This window comes from Uloborus diversus, chromosome 4 (assembly GCF_026930045.1).
Source record: "Uloborus diversus isolate 005 chromosome 4, Udiv.v.3.1, whole genome shotgun sequence".
In the NCBI taxonomy this organism is placed as follows: domain Eukaryota; kingdom Metazoa; phylum Arthropoda; class Arachnida; order Araneae; family Uloboridae; genus Uloborus; species Uloborus diversus.
Window position 1 is genome coordinate 86,265,687 of NC_072734.1, and position 18,887 is coordinate 86,284,573.

The 18,887-nt window shown below is 33.9% G+C and overlaps 1 protein-coding gene across 1 annotated transcript in view; it reads right to left on the reverse strand.

The window, feature by feature from the left end:
- Nucleotides 1-6,339: 6,339 nt before the first annotated feature.
- LOC129221260 (inactive peptidyl-prolyl cis-trans isomerase FKBP6-like) overlaps nucleotides 6,340-18,887 on the reverse strand; it is a 30,586-nt gene continuing 18,038 nt past the window's right edge. The window contains 5 exon segments of the mRNA XM_054855716.1: nucleotides 6,340-6,680; nucleotides 6,682-7,296; nucleotides 7,298-7,349; nucleotides 11,128-11,258; nucleotides 13,568-13,778. Of these exon segments, the coding sequence (XP_054711691.1) occupies nucleotides 6,411-6,680; nucleotides 6,682-7,296; nucleotides 7,298-7,349; nucleotides 11,128-11,258; nucleotides 13,568-13,778 (1,279 nt within the window). The 3' untranslated portion in view covers nucleotides 6,340-6,410.

Sequence of the window (18,887 nt, forward strand, 5' to 3'; positions counted from 1 at the left end):
TGAAGCAAAAACATCATTTGTGATAGGTTTTTTGGTATTTTGGAATAGATAGGATTAGCGAGACCATGCCTCCTACTATTTGGTACTTTCTGGCAGATTCTACCTATTACAAATGAAGTAGTGAGAAACAAAGGGATGCAAGTGGCAAAATTTAAAAAATGGAGATAACCAGTACAAATGGTAGGTGAACCCCTTCTCTGTCTTGGGGCAAGATATAGTACTAGTAGCCCTGGTAGGTGCTGCTGTACAGCATGATTTAGAAAAAAATTCAATGAAAGCCTACCTAGTACGTAATCTTTATACGCGTTTTACTCAAAACTTAAAAATGTCCACTTTGATCCCTTTGCTTCTCACTGCCTCTAATGCTTCGCTTCTAGGTCATCCGCCATCTATCTGTGGTCAAGCTTTAACAGTTGTGTGTGGATTTTTTTTTAGTTTGCAATATTTTTATTTTTTACTGCTATTGGTTTATTTTAGTTTAAAATGTAATTTTTCAATGTGATACAAATTCTTGTTCTTTAATGTTCCTTCCACCTTTTTTTCTAGTTTCTACTGTGAAAACTTTTGTAACAACGAATTATGTTAAGAAAACTTTAATATTAATATGTAATATTTTCTTTAATGTCCTTTTCTGGAAAAATATATTGTGGGAGGAAAAACATAATAAAATTTTCTTACAGTAATTACTGTCTGACCACAAATTTTATGGAAAAACCTTCTCTTCGGTTTACAGGCGGAAATGGACGCATCAATTGGTTTTTAGGGGTGTCAGTATTTGCAGATGTCTCTGAATTAAGTAGTCTCATTCAAATGAGCACATCAAAGTTTTACTTTGCCCCTCATTTGGATAGACTCATCTTAACGGGATGTTTGCCAATTTCATACAATCCGTGGTTGGACAGTATCACATAAATTTTCAGTCACAGAAACTAATTTTACCATTTCATAATACTGTGAATAATTTACCAAATGTGTATTTGAATGTTACCCAGATGGCAGAGTGAATCATTCTTTTAAAAGCCATTTAAAAAAGGTGTTTATATTAATATTTTTAGGTTGAAGCAAAATATATGAATAAATATTGATTAATTAGAAAACCATTAAATTATATTTTTACTAAAAAATGCTGAAAATTGGCTGTAACTGTAATATGAAATAGGATATTTTTTTTTGCAGAAAATCCTGAATTAGAAAAGCGTTCATCATTTGTAAACTTTGTATTATTAATTTAAAAATGGACAGCATTACATATTCTTTTTAAAAATTGCCATCTTTTGTTTACACTTCATCCACTTCTTTTTCTGTCTCTCCCTCAGTTATATGTTGATTTATCTGAAAAAATTCATGAGTCATTCATTATTTCAGCTAGTATACCATTGTTTTTTTTTCTTCTTACAATGTTATAAGTTTCCAATGCAATGCCTTGATCAAAGTTGCAATCAACCGGACAATGAAAATTGAAATTAAACGAAAATAAGTTAAAATACTTCACAAATCAAACAGTTATTTATCTAAAACGGATGTTTTAGTATCATGTAAAATTACTTTTATTACAGTTATGTTATTTCATTTTGTGCAGTAAGTTTTATAAGAATTATTTCTAAAAAAAAGTTGCTTTTGATATATCAGATGAAAGAAAAAGATCTGGATTTTTTACATAACTCCTAAAATTTTATAAATAACTGCAGCATACTGGGTCTTTATCAACTACTTACATTTCTGCTGTTGGAGTCAATTTTGAAATGTTTTTGTATATCAATGTATATAAATAAATGCAATTTTTCTACCAACTTAGAAAATTATGATTTCACACGTTTTATAGCTACACAATATTTTATATTAAAACAAATTCAACTTCCATGTCATTTTCAAACTCGTAAATTTGCAATTCTAAAAATTCAAAGATCATGTTTTGCATTTAGATGACTGTGGCACACACAGCAAAATCTTGAACTGTATATATAGTCAAACCCTGTTGTAGCAAACCTTGAACGTTCTGACTTGAATGATTGCTATACCCAAGGGTTCACTCAGGGGCGGCATTTCATTTGGGGGGTCGAGTTTCTTAAATATGAATTATACCTCAGTATGGAACAAACAGGGTTCGCCGATATATATCCGATATTTATTTTAAAAATATCATGATATTTTCGATATTTATTTTTTTTACTACGGTATTTTCAATGTAAAAATAATATTAATCATAGTAAATCTGTTTATTTGTTATTAAAATAAGCAAAAAGTTATATATTATATTTTCGTGATGCATTAATTCATCACTAATATAACAAAATATAATATTCCTTTTCATTTCATATTCACAAAATTATTAGTAACATAATTTTATTTCATTTATTGAAAGTGTCTAATTAAATATCAAACATTGGTCAGAAAAAAAGAAAATGTCTAGTGACTGTGCATCGAATAATACATTTTAAACTGTAAAAGTAGCTAACATAAGAAAAATGAGTAAAGCAGATAATGCTAAATTAACTCTTATTAAAGTTGATAAAAATGTAAAATGAAATATTAGATATAAATAATGAAAGAAACCTTAATTTTAAGTCTGCATATTGTAACAATAATAGTACAGTGAAACATGCACAAGTTGACCACTTGTGGTGCACTACTTTAGTGGTCAACTTAAAGAGGTGGTCAACTTCATTTTACTGTATAAAAAAATAAAGAGTGATTTAAGAAGGCATTCACTAGTTTGACGCTTTTTTGTTCAGGCTGCTTGAAAATATCAGATATATATCAAAATATCCGATATATATTAAAATATCATGATATTTTCGAACCCTGGGAACAAAACACATATTGGTTAAAGGCAAGTAATCATGACAAGGGGAAGATTGTATAGTTAAAGAGCCCCAGAAAAGATCTTTATTGATGTGAGATATTTTTTTCAAAAATAGTACGTATTTTTAAATTGTATCTATGAAAGCATACAATGCATTGAGCAGTTGAAATGTGCTTCTAAACGAAGAAAGTGATGAACACTCATTAAATAGACGCACTTAAAATATGAGCGTAATAATGAACGTAAAATACAGACATGTAACATAAACAGAATGAAAAATACTGAAACTACATGGCTTTGTGAACTAACACAACATTTTTAGCATAATTTACTACACTTGAAAGCTCCCCCATGTACAGCAGACTATTTTAATTAAATGCTTGAAATTAACTAAAACATGTTGAATTTAGCTTCCAATGCCCCTTCTTTTTTTTTCTGCGCACAGTATTTTGCTCTCACAAAAAATACTGAATTCAGTAAAAATGCTGAAAAATCACATGTCTGAAAATACCAAGGCATTTTCCTGTGAAAATCATGCACCCACACTTCTGCATGGGCCTCTCATATTAACCATCGTTACACAGAGCACACAAGAACTGAGATATTTACCATATATGAGGAAATTATGTCCTTAGTTAAAATTAACCATGATTCTTTATCTATTTTTTCTGATCTGAAAAAGCCGGTAAAGGCTTGATACATCTCTACATAGTATAAAATGAAGTCTCCAAAAAACGTCTGTGTGTTTGAACTCGCAAAACTCAAGAACTAACCCGGCTGATTTTGTTGAAATTTTCAGTTTGTTCCTTTAACCCATTTGGGATGAACGCAAAGACGAACTATGCGTCTTTGCGTCAGAGCTAGGTGGTTCTTCAGAGACGAAAAACGCATCCGTACCTTACGGTAAGTAGCACGCAGCCGGCCTAACGGCCTAACGACGCTTTTCTGCGTTTTGGATTTGGAACGAAATGTTTACTATTAGATGGCATTACTTATCCATATCCATGTTCCCTTCAAATAATTGCTCTCCTGCATTAGTATTTCTCTGTCTGGTGTCAGAATGGGGTCTGTCAAGTGTCTGTGATTTATTGGATTTTGTGAAAGAAAATATAAACATGTGCTCCCAAGTGAGAAGGGAAACGTATACTCATTTTGAAGTGGCTCTTTCTAGTTTCGGTTCCATTTATAATGGGATTGGAGGGGAGATATTCTAGCAAGGGGTTTTACTTTTATGTTCATTTGGTAGCCATGGTGAACACGTTATCTTTCCGAGGAGGAAATATCTTAATTTATGACTGATCCATCTATGGATCTTTTGGGTCACATTGAAACAACTATAAATTATTTTTATTGGAGTTCTTCATACAGTAGTTACTTTCGAAAATCATAAGCTGAAAAAGAAGGCAAAGAACTTAGGTGGAGATGTCTAATTTGCTCAAAGCAGAATAAAAGACTTAACACTACGTATGAGTGTGAAATGCTCAATGAGCATCTATCTGTGCTTTGAAAATTTTCATGCGGCTTTAAAATATTAATTGTTAAAAATCAATTATTTTCATCCAATTTTTTTGTTATGATTGAAATTTTGATATATTTTATCATATATTAAAAAATGGTTTCATTTCTGCTTCAAGTATACATTTTATCCATTATTATGTATGCGTACTTTCCGAAACTGCGTATTAGGCTTAGCGGGAGAAATTGCCCTGGCCTGTGTGCAGTTCGCGTGTAACAGCTGCCGTCCTGAGGGAGCGCTATCTTCTGCGGGCTGCCGTCCCGAACGGGTTAAGTCCTGAGAAGGTTTGCAGACCAGTTCGAAAACAATTCGATGAATAGTTCTTTTCTTATTCCAATTTAGGCCCAATTTTCACATAAATTTCTGAATATAGGGGTGAAAAATTACTCGTAAATAGTATTATTATATATCGTTGGAAAGGGAAGAATTTTCCGTGTTCTACGCAATTTGTTCCAATGCTCTAACTTAATTGCGGCGGGAGTTTTTTACGTATTTAGTTCGAATTTTTATAGGCTTAGCTGAAATTTAGGCACTACTTTCTTCGTTAAATCCATCAATAAGAAGTGAAGGAATTGTCCCACAGTTTTCTTTCTGACAGCATTGGAAAGAGCTGCTTTTTTTACTCCAGATCTAACTCGACCTAAGGTCGAAAATTTAACCCTCTATCTCCATTAGAAAAAAGTTACAAGCGAATTAAATGAAGTTCAAAAATCTGTTTTCTATTCCAGTTTTTAACCATTTTATTTTGCGTTTCCACGGTAACGCTTTTTGAATCCATTGTTTATTCCCATCTTTCTCATTTTCAATTCTTAAACTTATTTTATTTTGTGTTTCCATGGTTACGCCTTTTAAATCCATCTTTCTCATTTTATTTCAATTTCTGAGTATTTTAGTATCTGTTGTCATTGTTTGGCGAGAAAATTTTGCATGATGGTTTTGTTTTCTTTTATTTAAGCCTGGTTATTGAATATACTTCACTTGAAGCAGTATTTTTTTCCCAAGGTAGACTGGGCAAGGCCAGGCAACTAGTATCTAATAATTTAAAAACTGAAAACAATTGCTCATGTCTGGAAATGTGTCGAGTTTCATCAACCATAACGAAGAACCAGCAATATTGTTTTTCTTGAACATTAGTGATTTATGTGAATTTGCTCATTTTTTATTATTCCGCTCAAAAAATTTGGGGGTGCAACAGCCTCCTCTCGGCTCCCCTATTTCCCGCCCCTGGGTTCACTACGTCTTTTCAAAAAAAAAAAAAAAAAAAAAAAACCCAAATTCCTTAAGATACTTTTGTTACCAACATCTTAATTACATATTTCCACTTGTGATTAGAATAATAAAGTCAATTATTAGTACTAACTAGTAATTGCTTGTACTCAATTATAAGCAAACTATAAAATGTTTTTTTTTTCGTATGCAAAGGTGATAAGAATTAAGATTCTACCAAATAATGGCTAAAGTAGACTCAGAAAGAGTTCTTTCTTCTACCGAAAAAAACTTTTTGGCCCCAGGCTAGCCACGATTACTGCAAAGTTCCCAAGATTATCAGCAATAAAATAGAAAATCAGCAAAAAAGGCATGAATGACATTGTCATTTGAGCAAAACCGGTTGAAAATTAAGGAAGCTTGAAAAGGGGTCTGTTCCCCTCTTGAACAAACAGCTGCTTTATCAAAGGTATGAAGAACAAAAGGAGAGGAATGTGGCATGAGCCAGTGTATTTCGCCCAAAAGGGGTAAGCGTTTTAGAGGATGGTAATTGCTGAGAGAACAACTGATTAAGTATGTCACTGGGACAAGTGCTAAGCAAAGCTTGAAAATTTATAGCTGTGACTGATTATCTAGTGTTTGTGGAAGTTACAAGTGTTTGAAATTGCACTAATGTCTAAGCTTCAGTTTAAACTATTTAGAAGGTTTGCTACAACCGGAGGGGGGGGGGGGGGGATCGTTATATCTTGGGTTTGCTAGCAGAGTTCAGCTGTGTAAATATATATACGGAAGCAATCTGACTACATGAGCTTTATTTGATGATTTACAGCCACAAAAAGATATCTGTAACAAAAATATTTATTTTATACTTATAAAAAACAGTTATTACACTTTTTTAGCAATTTTTATCACTTTGCGATTATCTTGAATTTTGGAAACAAATGCAAGCCCATACTGGTTTGCTAAGTTTTGAACTACTTGTATTTGGCTGTCCGTATAACCAGATGAAAACTTAAGTTCAGTTTCATTGGATTCCATAAACTTTTGTATCTCACTTTCAATGATATTAAGAAATTCTTTGTTTTCTTTTGTTTCCATAACTGGTTTTTTCTCTTCCTCCGACTTCCCAAACATGTTTTTGCAAAACTGTTTCTCTCCAGTCTTGGTATTGCCTACGTTTTTTTTCTAACTTTAGCATAATTACATTGATGCTTTTTTCATATGGCTTGTGTTTCTTGGCTTTGTTTAAGTAATATTCAGCTCTTTCGTATTCTTCAGTCTTGTCCAGTGCTACCCCCATCCTATATAGGCCTTTCGGATTTTCTGGATCCAGTTTCAATGCTAAGTCGGAATATATTATAGCTTTATTTGGATTATTCAAATTCAAATAACTTTGAGCAAGATTTAAATATAACTTTAACAAATAACCATTTCGCTTTTGATCTTCTTCTTCATTACTAACAGAAACGTCTTCCAGTAATTTAACCATATGACGATACCGAGCTATTGCAGGTTTGTATAAACGCCTTCTAAATAAATCATTGCCTGTTTGATTTTCAAAATGATAAATTTCTGCTATTTTTTCGAAAGGAGCTCTTTTTTGATCTTCTGGAGTCATGTCCTCATACTCAATAGCAGCCTTGCTATCAATGAAATGAATAATTTCCACTTCATAAAAAACTTCTGCACCACCAGGAATACGAGGAGGACATCCCATTGGACCATAAGCATAATCAGAATGAACAATAAAGCGAGAAATTTCCTCTTTTTTTCATAGATTTGATTGCTAATTCAAGACCAGGAATCAACTGCTCATCTCCCAATCTATTAAAAAAACATTAATTTTAAGAAATAATTCATAAAAAGAAAGAAGAAAACTTAAGAAAAAGCAGCAACAATAATATTTGTGCAGCTAGAAATAACAGCCGTCTAGGAACATCACTATCATCGTTATTTTTGAATTGACTATGGGCAATTCCAAGGGTAACTGGTTGACATTTTTAAAGTAAAAGAATAGTTTGCCGAGGAATATTGCATTCTTTAGGCTGAATTCAATGGCATAGTAAAATTCTCAAAATAAATTTTGGACACTCAAAAAAATTGTTAAAAGCATGGTAACTGACTGACATACTTTTTAAAATGTCAATCAGTTACCATGTTTTTAATAAATATTTAAAAATCCTCCAAAATGTATTTCCGGATTCAATTATACCATTAAATTCAGCTTAAAAAATACAATATTCCAGGACAAAAGACAGTTTGTACAACGCATACTTTGTGTTGAATGATACAAAATACGCATTGTTTTGCTTTAAAAATGTCAGTTAGTTACCCGTAGAATTGCCAGGTGAAGTTTATGTTAGCTAATCTACTGTTTCAGATCTGATATGTTACGTTTTAGTATTTGCTTTTATGCTGTACATAATTTATTTTGTGTTTGAGTTAAGTTATTACTAGAAAAAAAAAATCACTTAAATAAAAGATAGGCAACTAGATTGTTAATTTTAATTAAAACTAAGTAGATATGCAACATCAGCTCAGTGGCTTAGTAGTAGGACACTGTCAACTCAGCCCAGGCCAGGGACATTTGTGATATGAAATTCCCAAAAATTTTGGGCTGACAACACATTCTAAAACTGAAAAATTATTTTAAAAAACTTTCAAAACGGTCTTTTTCACTGATTTTTGTAAGCACATTCAAAGAGCTTTTATGAGAAGGAAGCAGCGGGGGGGGGGGGGGGGGGGGGGGAGCTTTCTCATAGTTTCGAAAATTTCACTGTCTTCAGAAAATTTTACTTGAGTTCACTATCTCCCTTGACATCATTTCATCCCTCCAGTGGGTTGATAAAATGAGTACCAAATGTGCCTGGGAACTAAACATGGGAGGCTTGCATTCGGCTGACCACCTAACCGAAACATCTGCAGTGCATAAAGTGACACTACACGGTGCAAGGCAGATATTCTTTGGTTAGCCCTTGGTCACCAGAACTGGGATGAGGAAGTAGGCATTGTCCCCCCATGGGCTGTTGCACCATTGAGTTTAGTTTAAGTGTTTATCATCATGTGAATAGGATATGTTACATTCAAATCTCATGTTCTTACCAGTTAAAAACAACTTAAAGACGTGATATTGAGGGGGAAAAAAACTCTTACAGCTAATTTTATACAAAAAGAGTTGAGCAATTTCAGTCGCAGAGATTTATTGCAAAGTGGTACTCAAATGGAGCAACAATATAGAGCAACTGAAAAAAAAAAAAAAGTCCTGTGGGGCTATTATATCACCAAAGGATTCAAGGCACTCGGTCAATCACTGACAAAATTGGAATGCAAAGTTGCAATGGATTCACCCTATGTTTCACACGGAAAGCCTTGCAGTGTTGCCAGATTGGGGGAAATCTGGTGCTCTCTGGGGAAATGAGTTTTGAGGGGAATTCTTTGGGGGAAAAAATTTTTTCTTGGGGAAAACCTAGGGGAAAGAAAAAACTTCAGGGAAAAAGAATTCTTTTTCGTATTTAGATTCACGACAAGAAGTAGTAGTTACATTCAGTAAATTACCGCCCATTAGCCAGGGCTAAAGCAGAGAAATACATGAAATACACCGCCAGCTCAGTCATTTTCAGCCGAGGACTGCAGTTTCGTGCTTATTAGCACTCATCAGCCCAGCATAGGAAAGTGACTGAGCTGGAGATGAAAAACCTCTTATGGTCTGTGCTAATTCTACATTAGCTACCAGTTTGTTTGGCCCTCTTGGCTTCCATAAGAAGTTTTCCATCTCCAGCTCAGTCACTTTCCTATGCCGGGCTGATGAGTGCTAATAAGCACGAAACTGCAGTCCTCAGCTGGAAATGGGCTGAGCTGGCGGTGTATTTCATGTAGTAGTTACATTGTTTGTATCTAACAGCGTTGGTTTAGCTTTGCTAAACTTTATGGAATTCGCATTAATGTTCTGCGTGAGTAACAAGTTGATACGTGAAACAGGTAAAAATAAGTGTGATGAAGAATGTTCTTGGATAAATATATACAAAATCGTAGTTTAAATGTACATACAGAAGCAGAGTAGTAAATGCAAGTAGAAAAAAAAAACATTTAGCTATTTCTTATCTCTCGGTCAGTGCGCTTGTATTTATGACTAGTGGCACCTGCACGGCTTTGCCCGCAGTAGAAAATTAAAAGGTTTTTGGTTCCCTTGTATACAGTGGAAGACCATTACAACGCGACCTATATAACGCAATTCTCTATAAACCGCATAACTTTTCAGAAGTAAACAATAGGTTTTGGAAGCTTAAAAAGATCCCTCTGTTTTGCTTTGCAAACATAAAAATTGTTAGGCAAATTAAATTTTGAAAGTTTTTCATGTTTCCATCTAAATTCAAAGCTTTTAAATTTAAAATTTGTACTCATAGTAAACCAAAAAATACCAGATGGCTCTTGAAAATGCAGCTGTTTATGCGAACCATGAAGCTAGCAGAAGTGCAGGATAATGCACTATCTTTTGATAGAGAAACATATTTATTTGTGAATAACTAATTGTAATATTGGTGCTTTAATACTTATTGCAGATAAAACACATTCTGAAGAGCTAATATATAGATGTATTCTGAATGTTAGTTTCAAAATTTCTGAAATGATTTATATAAAGCAAGAACCTGTATAATGCAAAAGCTCTGGTCCCAAGGTGTGCGTTATAACGGTCTTTCTACTGTATTTACAAATAATGCATGATGAATTTCTCGCCAATTGGCTTGCCCAGGTTACGGTTCCACATTATGATAGCTTAGTAATTTACTCGTCCAACTTATGATAATTTTGCTCGGGAAAATGTTCTTAAAATTGGAACAGAAAAAGAACAAAATCCAATTTTCGAAAAATCGCTTTGAGGTGCATACCACTACGCTACAAACTAATTTTGTGCCAAATTTCAGGCAAAATCGGCGGAACAGTCTAGGCTCTATACGCGTCACAAAGATCCTGACAGACAGAGAGATATCCAGACAGTCACTTTCAGCTTTATTATTAGTAATAGTAAAGATAATGAAAGATAAAGATAAAGAAGACAAAAAAAAAAAAAAAAAAAAAAAAAACGCGAAAAAGTGAAGAAAAAAAAGTTGCGGGAATTTTATAAGAAAATTTGGCTGTTTGGGGAAATTTTTTTTTTTCAAGAGACAAAAATATTAAAGGAAGTCGATTCATTTTATGAAAATATTAGTGGAAAAATAATTTTTGAATTTGGGGAATTTTGATAGAAAACATCGCTTTTTGGGGAAAAAGTTGGAAGGGAATTGGGGAAATCTGGATTTGTTCATCTGGCAACACTGAAGCCTTGTATCAGAGAAAGATAAAAATTACTCTAAAAAATATCATAAATGAAAATACATAGTAAACTAGTATGCATTTCTGCAGACGATTACATTACACAGAAAAAAGGATCTAATATATATGCATATTTTTTGTCCAATGAAATTCTCAAAATTGCACAATTTTTTTAAAACAAAAATAAAAGGACATGGGTTTAACTCCCAATTATTCAGATGTCCAGGCTCATTAATATTAATAATTCATAGAATATTTTACATGTTTAAGAAAAGGAGAAAAATATGCTTACAGAAATTTATAAGGCCTATTTCGTAATCTTGTAGAGTCAAATGGCTGCTTTTCATTTTCGAAGTAGCCTTCATAATGCATCATAACTACAGATTTTTCTGGCAGAACCACACCAGTCCCCCACTTAACAATCTGAAGTAAAAAATAAATCACGTCACAAGACATTTTCCAATTGAATATCAAAAAACAGTAAAAAAAGTTAAGTTTATTTTTAGAACTGTAAGTATAAGTTTTGTATCGGCAGAAATTAAACTTATGATCACAATTAGTAGTAGGGAACATAATTTTCTATAAAAGTTTCAGTTTATGTAGCAAGACAAAATACAATTTGCATCATATTCATACTTAACAATTAATAGGAAATGGAAAAAATAACAGCTTGGAAAATGGAATTACAATTCTTCAAATTTTCAATAAAAGATTAAAAATCAGCTTTTTATGAATTACATGTGATATTGATTTTAAGAAATCAAAATAAATGCGTAATGAAAATGCACACTTCATGCTGAGTAAAAACTCGGTTTTAGTAAGAAAAAATTGTTTTCTAGTCTGTTTTTTTAGAATAGGCCATGTCAATGAACTACTTTCTCCTTTGTTTGGGTTAATTCCACCTCCCCCCCGATTTTAGAAACACAATGCAATTATACATCATTTATTAAATTTTTTAATCCTTTTTTTCCCTATGAAGAGTACCTTGAGAATGTACCATTGAGTATGTTTCTAAACTCATACTTTTTAGCACAGAGCATTTTTCATGGTTCTAATCATGGCAATCTAATAGACATATTAGAAATACTGTCCTTTTCTGTTCCATATGATACAGTACTTGTTTTAAATATGTACTTCAAAACATATATATATTTCAGAAAATTAATAGTGGAGCGCCACCTGAAATCTGCGTTGATTTCATCCAAGACAGATGCAATAAAGTCATTTTTGTGAATGTTAACTCAAATTTTGGGAAACCACATCTTTAACTACGGAATAGCTCTTAAAATAGTTATTTTGTGCACCTGCCACATAGAAAATGCACAAAAAAGTGATTTGGAAAAAAAAAAAAAGAATTATTTATTGATTACTTTTTTCATTTGTAATGGGGTCATTACCTCCCCATTCGGAGAGGCGGACAACTGCCTCCTCACTTTCAAAAGTAAAGGGGCCTTGCCCCCTTACTTTTCAGAGTTAAAAATTAATGATCAATTAAAAAATGTTTTTTTTTATAAGGTAGATTGATTTATTTCACGAAAGTAAAAACTAAAAATTCCAAACAAATGAACTTTTCTTATCTTATTTCATAAAAATGGAACTTTGAATTGGAAGAGGAAAGTCTATGCTGGTTATCTGTTCTGATTTTTGAAGCCAAGAGAGTCTCACATTTTTTTGGGGGTCATTGAATCAGTTATGTAAAAAGTTTTTAATGTAGTCCAATTTTACAAAAACAGCTGAAGGGCCACGCCTTTCCATTCCACACTTTTCTTGTGACGCCCCACTTTTTGAATGCACTAGCTGCCTATGCTCCACTGTTTAACATGAAAAGTTTGTTTTCTGGGACAAATTTTATAAATTCTTTCACAATGTTGTCACAAGCAATTGTAGCCTACAAGCACACAGTGTAGCACAGCTAGTAACAAAGCCAATAAGATACTTGGGTTTATCAACAGATCTATTTCAAACAAATCTAAAGAAGTTCTTCTGCCTTTATATAGAAGTTTGGTAAGACCTCATTTGGAAGCATGCTGTTTAATTTTGGTCTCCTTATCTTAAGAAAGATATTAATGTATTGGAGAGGGTTCAAAGGCAGGCTACAAGGCTAATAAATGGATTTTCTCACTTAGACTATGATTCCAGGCTTAGAAGGCTAAAAATGTACAGTCTTGAGCAAAGAAGAAACCGAGGGAACATGATTCAGTTGTTTAAATTTATTAAAATGAAAGATGTTACAGGGCTGAAGTTTAGCACTGAAAACAGGACAAGGGGTCATTGTTTTAAGCTATTTAAATCTCAGGCTAACATGGATATTAGGAAAAATTAATATTTTAGCAGGGTAGTGGAACCTTGGAACAGCTTACCGGAAGAGGTGGTAATGAGCAAGGGAGTAGATAGTTTTAAGAGAGCATTGATCTTCACTGGGGATTGTAAATTGACTAGGACCAGTCTAGCTTGGCCCAGAGCCTGTTGCTGGTTGTCACTTTTATATTTGTATAAATTTTTAGCACGAGCAGTCCCAAGCAGATACTGCTAATATAAAAATTAAATCTATGTTCAGAAATTTTTTTAAAAACTTTTCATAGAAGGTCTCAAATGTTATAGTCTATTATTTTTATTCTTTTCTGCCTAAAAGGGCAAAGGTTTTATTTGTTTTATTATATTTTTCATCTTTTATGGACAAATCAACTCAATACACAAAGAGTATTAAAAAAAAACCAATCATACAAATATACCTTTTTAAGAACTTTGCCATCTTCAGTTAAAGGCTCCATTTTTTCTTTTAACACACTAAAAGGCACACTGCCCGGAGCAGGTTCTCCCGTATCAGCTAAAGCACTTTTAAATTCTTCAAAACGTACATCATCAAATGAGTCATCTTCATCACTATGCTCTGAACCATTTTCATTTGGTTCAACTTCAAATTCAACACCATTTTCCAATTCACTAAAGAAATGAGGGATTTAATACATAAATTGATTTAGTGATGAAAACATGCACAATACTAAATAATTAAACTATTAACACTCCGCCTAAGGCTCCTGCGGTTTGAGAGGGGTATCAGTTTCGTCGCCAACTACGGGTCACCCAAAAATCGCGGGTAAAGAATTTCCTCCCCCCACATTTCAATACAGATCCTGCTATTTCCCCGTGTAGTTTAAAACAACATCATTTGATGCTTACTTTCAATGCTAGATGGCCACTGGAGGGCTTAAGAATTTCTGTTCTCTTGCTTGATTCCCCCCCCCCCCCCCCCGCATATATGTGAGTGCCTTTCGTTCACTTGCTTTTTGTTTGTATTTGTGCAATGAACATTTATGAAAAATATAGATTTGCCAATAGTCAGCGGCGTTATGTGTGGGAATAAGGCACAATGATTTTTTCCCCTCCATATTTATGTATACAGTAGAAGACTGTTATAATGCTGACCTATACAATGCAATTCTCCATAAACCACACAACTTATCAGAAGTAAGCAATAGGTTTTGAAGATTGAAAAATCCCTCTGTTTTGCTTTGGAAACATAAAAATTGTTCGGCAAATTAAATTTTGAAAGTTTTTCATCTTTCCATCTTAATTCAAAGATTTTAAATTTAAAATTAGAAATCATAATAAACAGAAAATATCAGATGTCTCTTTAAAATGGAGCTGTTATGCAAACCATGAAGCTAGCAGACGTGCAGGATAATACATTTTCTTTTCATTGTGAAACATATTTCAGGGTGGCGACAGGAACGGCGAAAAAAAGTTCCCTGACTTTTCCCTGATTAAGTTCACTGAATTTCCCTGATTTACATTACCATGGATAATGGTTTTCTTCCTTTACCCTACCTGAAAACCATTGCATATTAAATAAAATGCAGTGTTTAAAATGTTTTAAGCTGTTAATTAAAAATATATTTTGAATATAAGCTTTTTTTTAATAGTAAAAATAGTATATTGAAATATCTACAGGAAAAAATATTATAGGAAATCTAAAACAAACTCTTTACTTCCAGTAACCTGTTAACATAAGATTTCTAAGAAATTATTAAAACAACTCTTAAAGACACATATCTAATTATGATAAAACTAAAAAAGCAAAAAAAAAAAAAAAAAAATCCGTCTTCATTTGATCAATTTTCCCTGAATTTTTATTATTTTTTCAAAATTCCCTGATATTTCCCTGATCAATAAAAGTTCCCTGACTTTTCCCTGATCTCCCTGATCTGTCGCCACCCTGTGAATTTACTGATAGTCGCAAACTAATGCTCATCCTTTTAGAAATAATATAATCTGGCTACAGTACAGGATTTTACTGACATTTATTCAAAATAAAAGCATCAAGTTACAGTAGACCGCCAACTATGCGAAAAGTGTGGAAATCGCTGTATTTGCAAATTTTCCCGATAATCGAGAATTAATGCTCATCCTCTTAAAAATAATATAATCTAGTTACAGCACAGGATTTTATTGACATTTATTCAAAATAAAAGCAACTAGAAAGAGAAATTGTAACAGCAAAATTGAAACCTTTACTAAAATCGCGATCGCAGAAGTGAAACCTTTTTGTGCAATATTTGATTTTTTCCTGATTTTCCTCCAAATCAGGTAAAAATCGTAAAAAAAAAAAGTAGTGAGGTCGACTTATACAAATACAAAAGTGACGACCAGCAACAGGCTCTGGGCCCATCTAGACTGGTCCTGGTCAATTTACAATCCCCAGTGAAGATCAATGGCCCTCTTAAAACTATCTAATCCCTTGCTCATTACCACCTCTTCTGGTAAGCTGTTCCAAGGTTCCACTACCCTGCTAAAATAATAATTTTTCCTAATATCCATGTTAGCCTGAGATTTAAATAGCTTAAAACAATGACCCCTTGTCCTGTTTTCAGTGCTAAACTTCAGCCCCGTAACATCTTTCATTTTAAAAAATTTAAACAACTGAATCATGTCCCCTCGGTCTCTTCTTTGCTCAAGGCTGTACATTTTTAGCCTTCTAAGCCTGGAATCATAATCTAAAGTCCATTTATTAGCCTTGTAGCCCGCCTTTGAACCTTTCCAGTACATTAATATCTTTCTTAAGATAAGGAGACAAAAACTGAACAGCATACTCCAAATGGGGTCTTACCAAACTTCTATATAAGAACAGAAGAACTTCTTTAGATTTGTTTGAAATAGATCTATTGATAAACCCAAGCATCTTATTGGCTTTGTTGCTAGCAATGCTGCACTGCTGGCTAAACTTTAAATCCTGATTTATTAAGACCCCCAGATCAGTAACTTTGTCTGCCGTACTAATGACTGAACCTTGCAAATAATAACTTGTACACTTATTTCCATGCCCTAAATGTAGCACTTGACATTTCCCAACATTAAGAGCCATACCCCATTTATCAGCCCACTCCGTAATATGATCAAGATCCTCTTGCAGCTGATTTGCTTGTTCTTCATATTCTACAGTCCCCATAACTTTGACATCATCAGCAAAACAATTCATGTTCCCAGAAATATTTTTGTGAATATCATTCATAAAGACAATGAACAAAACAGGCCCTAACATTGATCCTTGAGGAACCCCACTTAAGACCTCACTCCAATTAGAATAATTTCCCCTTATAACTACCCTTTGTTTCCTTCCGGTCAGCCAGTTTTTTACCCAAATGAAAGTTTTCCCTCCTATTCCTATATCAGCTAATTTGCTAAGTAGAGCAACATGCAGTACCTTATCGAAAGCTTTTTGAAAATCAATGTAAACAACATCTACAGGCTTCTTATTGTCCAAAGCCATGGTAACTTTGTCATAGAAATGTAATAAATTAGTTGCACAAGATTTACCTTTCCTGAAACCATACTGAAAACTAGTCAATAGATTATTAGTCTCTAGAAAATTTACTATCTTAATTTTCATCAATATGATTATTTGGGAGTAACTTTTGACAGCAAGCTTAATTGGAAATCCCACGTTGAGAAGACTGTTGAAAAGGTATGCAGACGTTTAAACGTATTGAAACGCCTAGCGGGCTGCAAATGGGGCTGTAGTCGTAATACTCTTGAAATTACCTATAGGACGTTTGTTCTCCCACTAATGAGCTATTACTGTGAGGTACTGAGCACTGCATCAAAACATGTCCTGAACAGAGTTGAAACTATACATAACCAAGCACTCTGCCTAATAACAGGAGCTGTGAAATCAACATCACTGGATGCATTGTTTTTATTTACTAATTTCAGATCAATAAAATCATACATAGAGGAGAAAACTCTACTTTTATTTGAAAAAATGCAAAGAATACCATTTAGAAACGAATGGAAACCGGAGTTGCACCCGAGATCTCTCAAAACGCAAAAGGGGCTAGTGCAGTTTGCGCTTGAGACAAAACGAACGTATGACATCAATTCTAACCTAGTCGCTCCCTTTACCAACAAACCCATGCGAATATGAACCAGTGAATTATGATTTAAATTTGATACAGCCTGTTTTAAAGAGTGAGACCGATCAAGTAGTTCTCAGGGCCATTGCTCTGGAGACGATCTACTCTAAATACCCCGAAAGTGAATGGATACATATCTATACAGATGGGTCAAGAGTAGCAGACCATGTAAATGCAGGTGCAGGCGTCTACAGTGAGCACTTTTCTTTTTCTATTCCTGTTGGTAAATATGTCTCTGCATTCGATGGAGAGGTAAAAGCTATACACCTGGCTCTAGATCAGTTGAAATACCGTGATTTTAAACTTAAGGGATGTGTCGTTCTATCGGATTCTCAGGCGGCTACTGAGGCGATAGCATCGATAAAGAGCTGCAAATCGCAGGAAATTTCTGAATGTTGCAGTTTCATTAACGATCTGGTGAAGCAGAATATAAAAGTGGTGCTGCAGTGGATCCCTGCACACTGTGGGATTAGAGGAAACGAGATAGCTGATGCTCTGGCCAACAGGTGATCTGCTATTGTTCAACTACCAAATGAGCCAGTCTCATACAATGCAATATATGAGTTATATATGAGTTATAAAGTTATATATGAGGATAAAATCAAGAGTTTTTTTTGGCAAGACCTAAAAGCTAGAAGCATTCACAAAGTTTGGTTTATAAACCGTGATTTTGTCCCTTCAGCACCAAGAGCAGAGTCAGTAGCTTTGTTTCGACTTTTAACTGGCCATGACTGTTTACCAAAACACCTTTACCGCTAGAGGATTGTCAATAGTCCCAATTGTCCCCTTTGCAATTCAAACGAAGAAATGGACATTCGTCACTTGCACACAGCTTTCCAGACGTAGCCTGTGTGATCGTTATTGGGAAGCAAGAGAGCGTATCAGCAGCTAACTATTTCACTCTATTGTTCCTATATTGTTCCTTGTTCTGTGTATTGTGTTTGCTATTTTGTTCTTTGTAACCTTTTCTTGCTGCCAGCCATTGGAAATTTAAAAAAAAAAAATTTCATCAATGTTTCAAAAATTTTGCAAACCACCGAAGTTAGACTCACAGGTCCATAATTTCCCGCACTCCCTTTAGACCCTTTCTTGAAGAGCGGTGTAATGTTAGCCAGCTTCCAGTCCTCTGGCACTGTCCCCGAGTTATAAGAAGCATTGAAAATATTTACGATTACATCTGCTAATTCCTCCGCACATTCAACTGAAATTTTTGGATAAATATTATCTGGTCCCGGAGCCTTAGTCTCTTTGATTTTTTTCAAATGAAGTAAAACGTCATCCCTGGAAAATACAAAGTCCTCAAGCTGAACTATAGCTTGTGTCTTGTTGGTGTCAACTGTTGAGATACAGTTATCGTTAAAAACACTCGAAAAAAAGTTAAGAACATTAGCAATATCACTATCGTCCTGAATTAAAATTCCGTGCTCATCAACCAGTGGCCCAATATGATTATTTCGAACTTTCCCCGAATTAGCGTATGCAAAAAACCTCTTGGGATTCCTGTTTATGTTATCTGCTAGTCTTTGCTCCAACTCTCTTTTCTGAATCCGTACCAAATACTTAAATTATTACTTGTATTCCCGATCGAACCACATTCTCCTCCCCCTGTTCAGAGGAACCCCGATGTATTTATTTTCCTTAC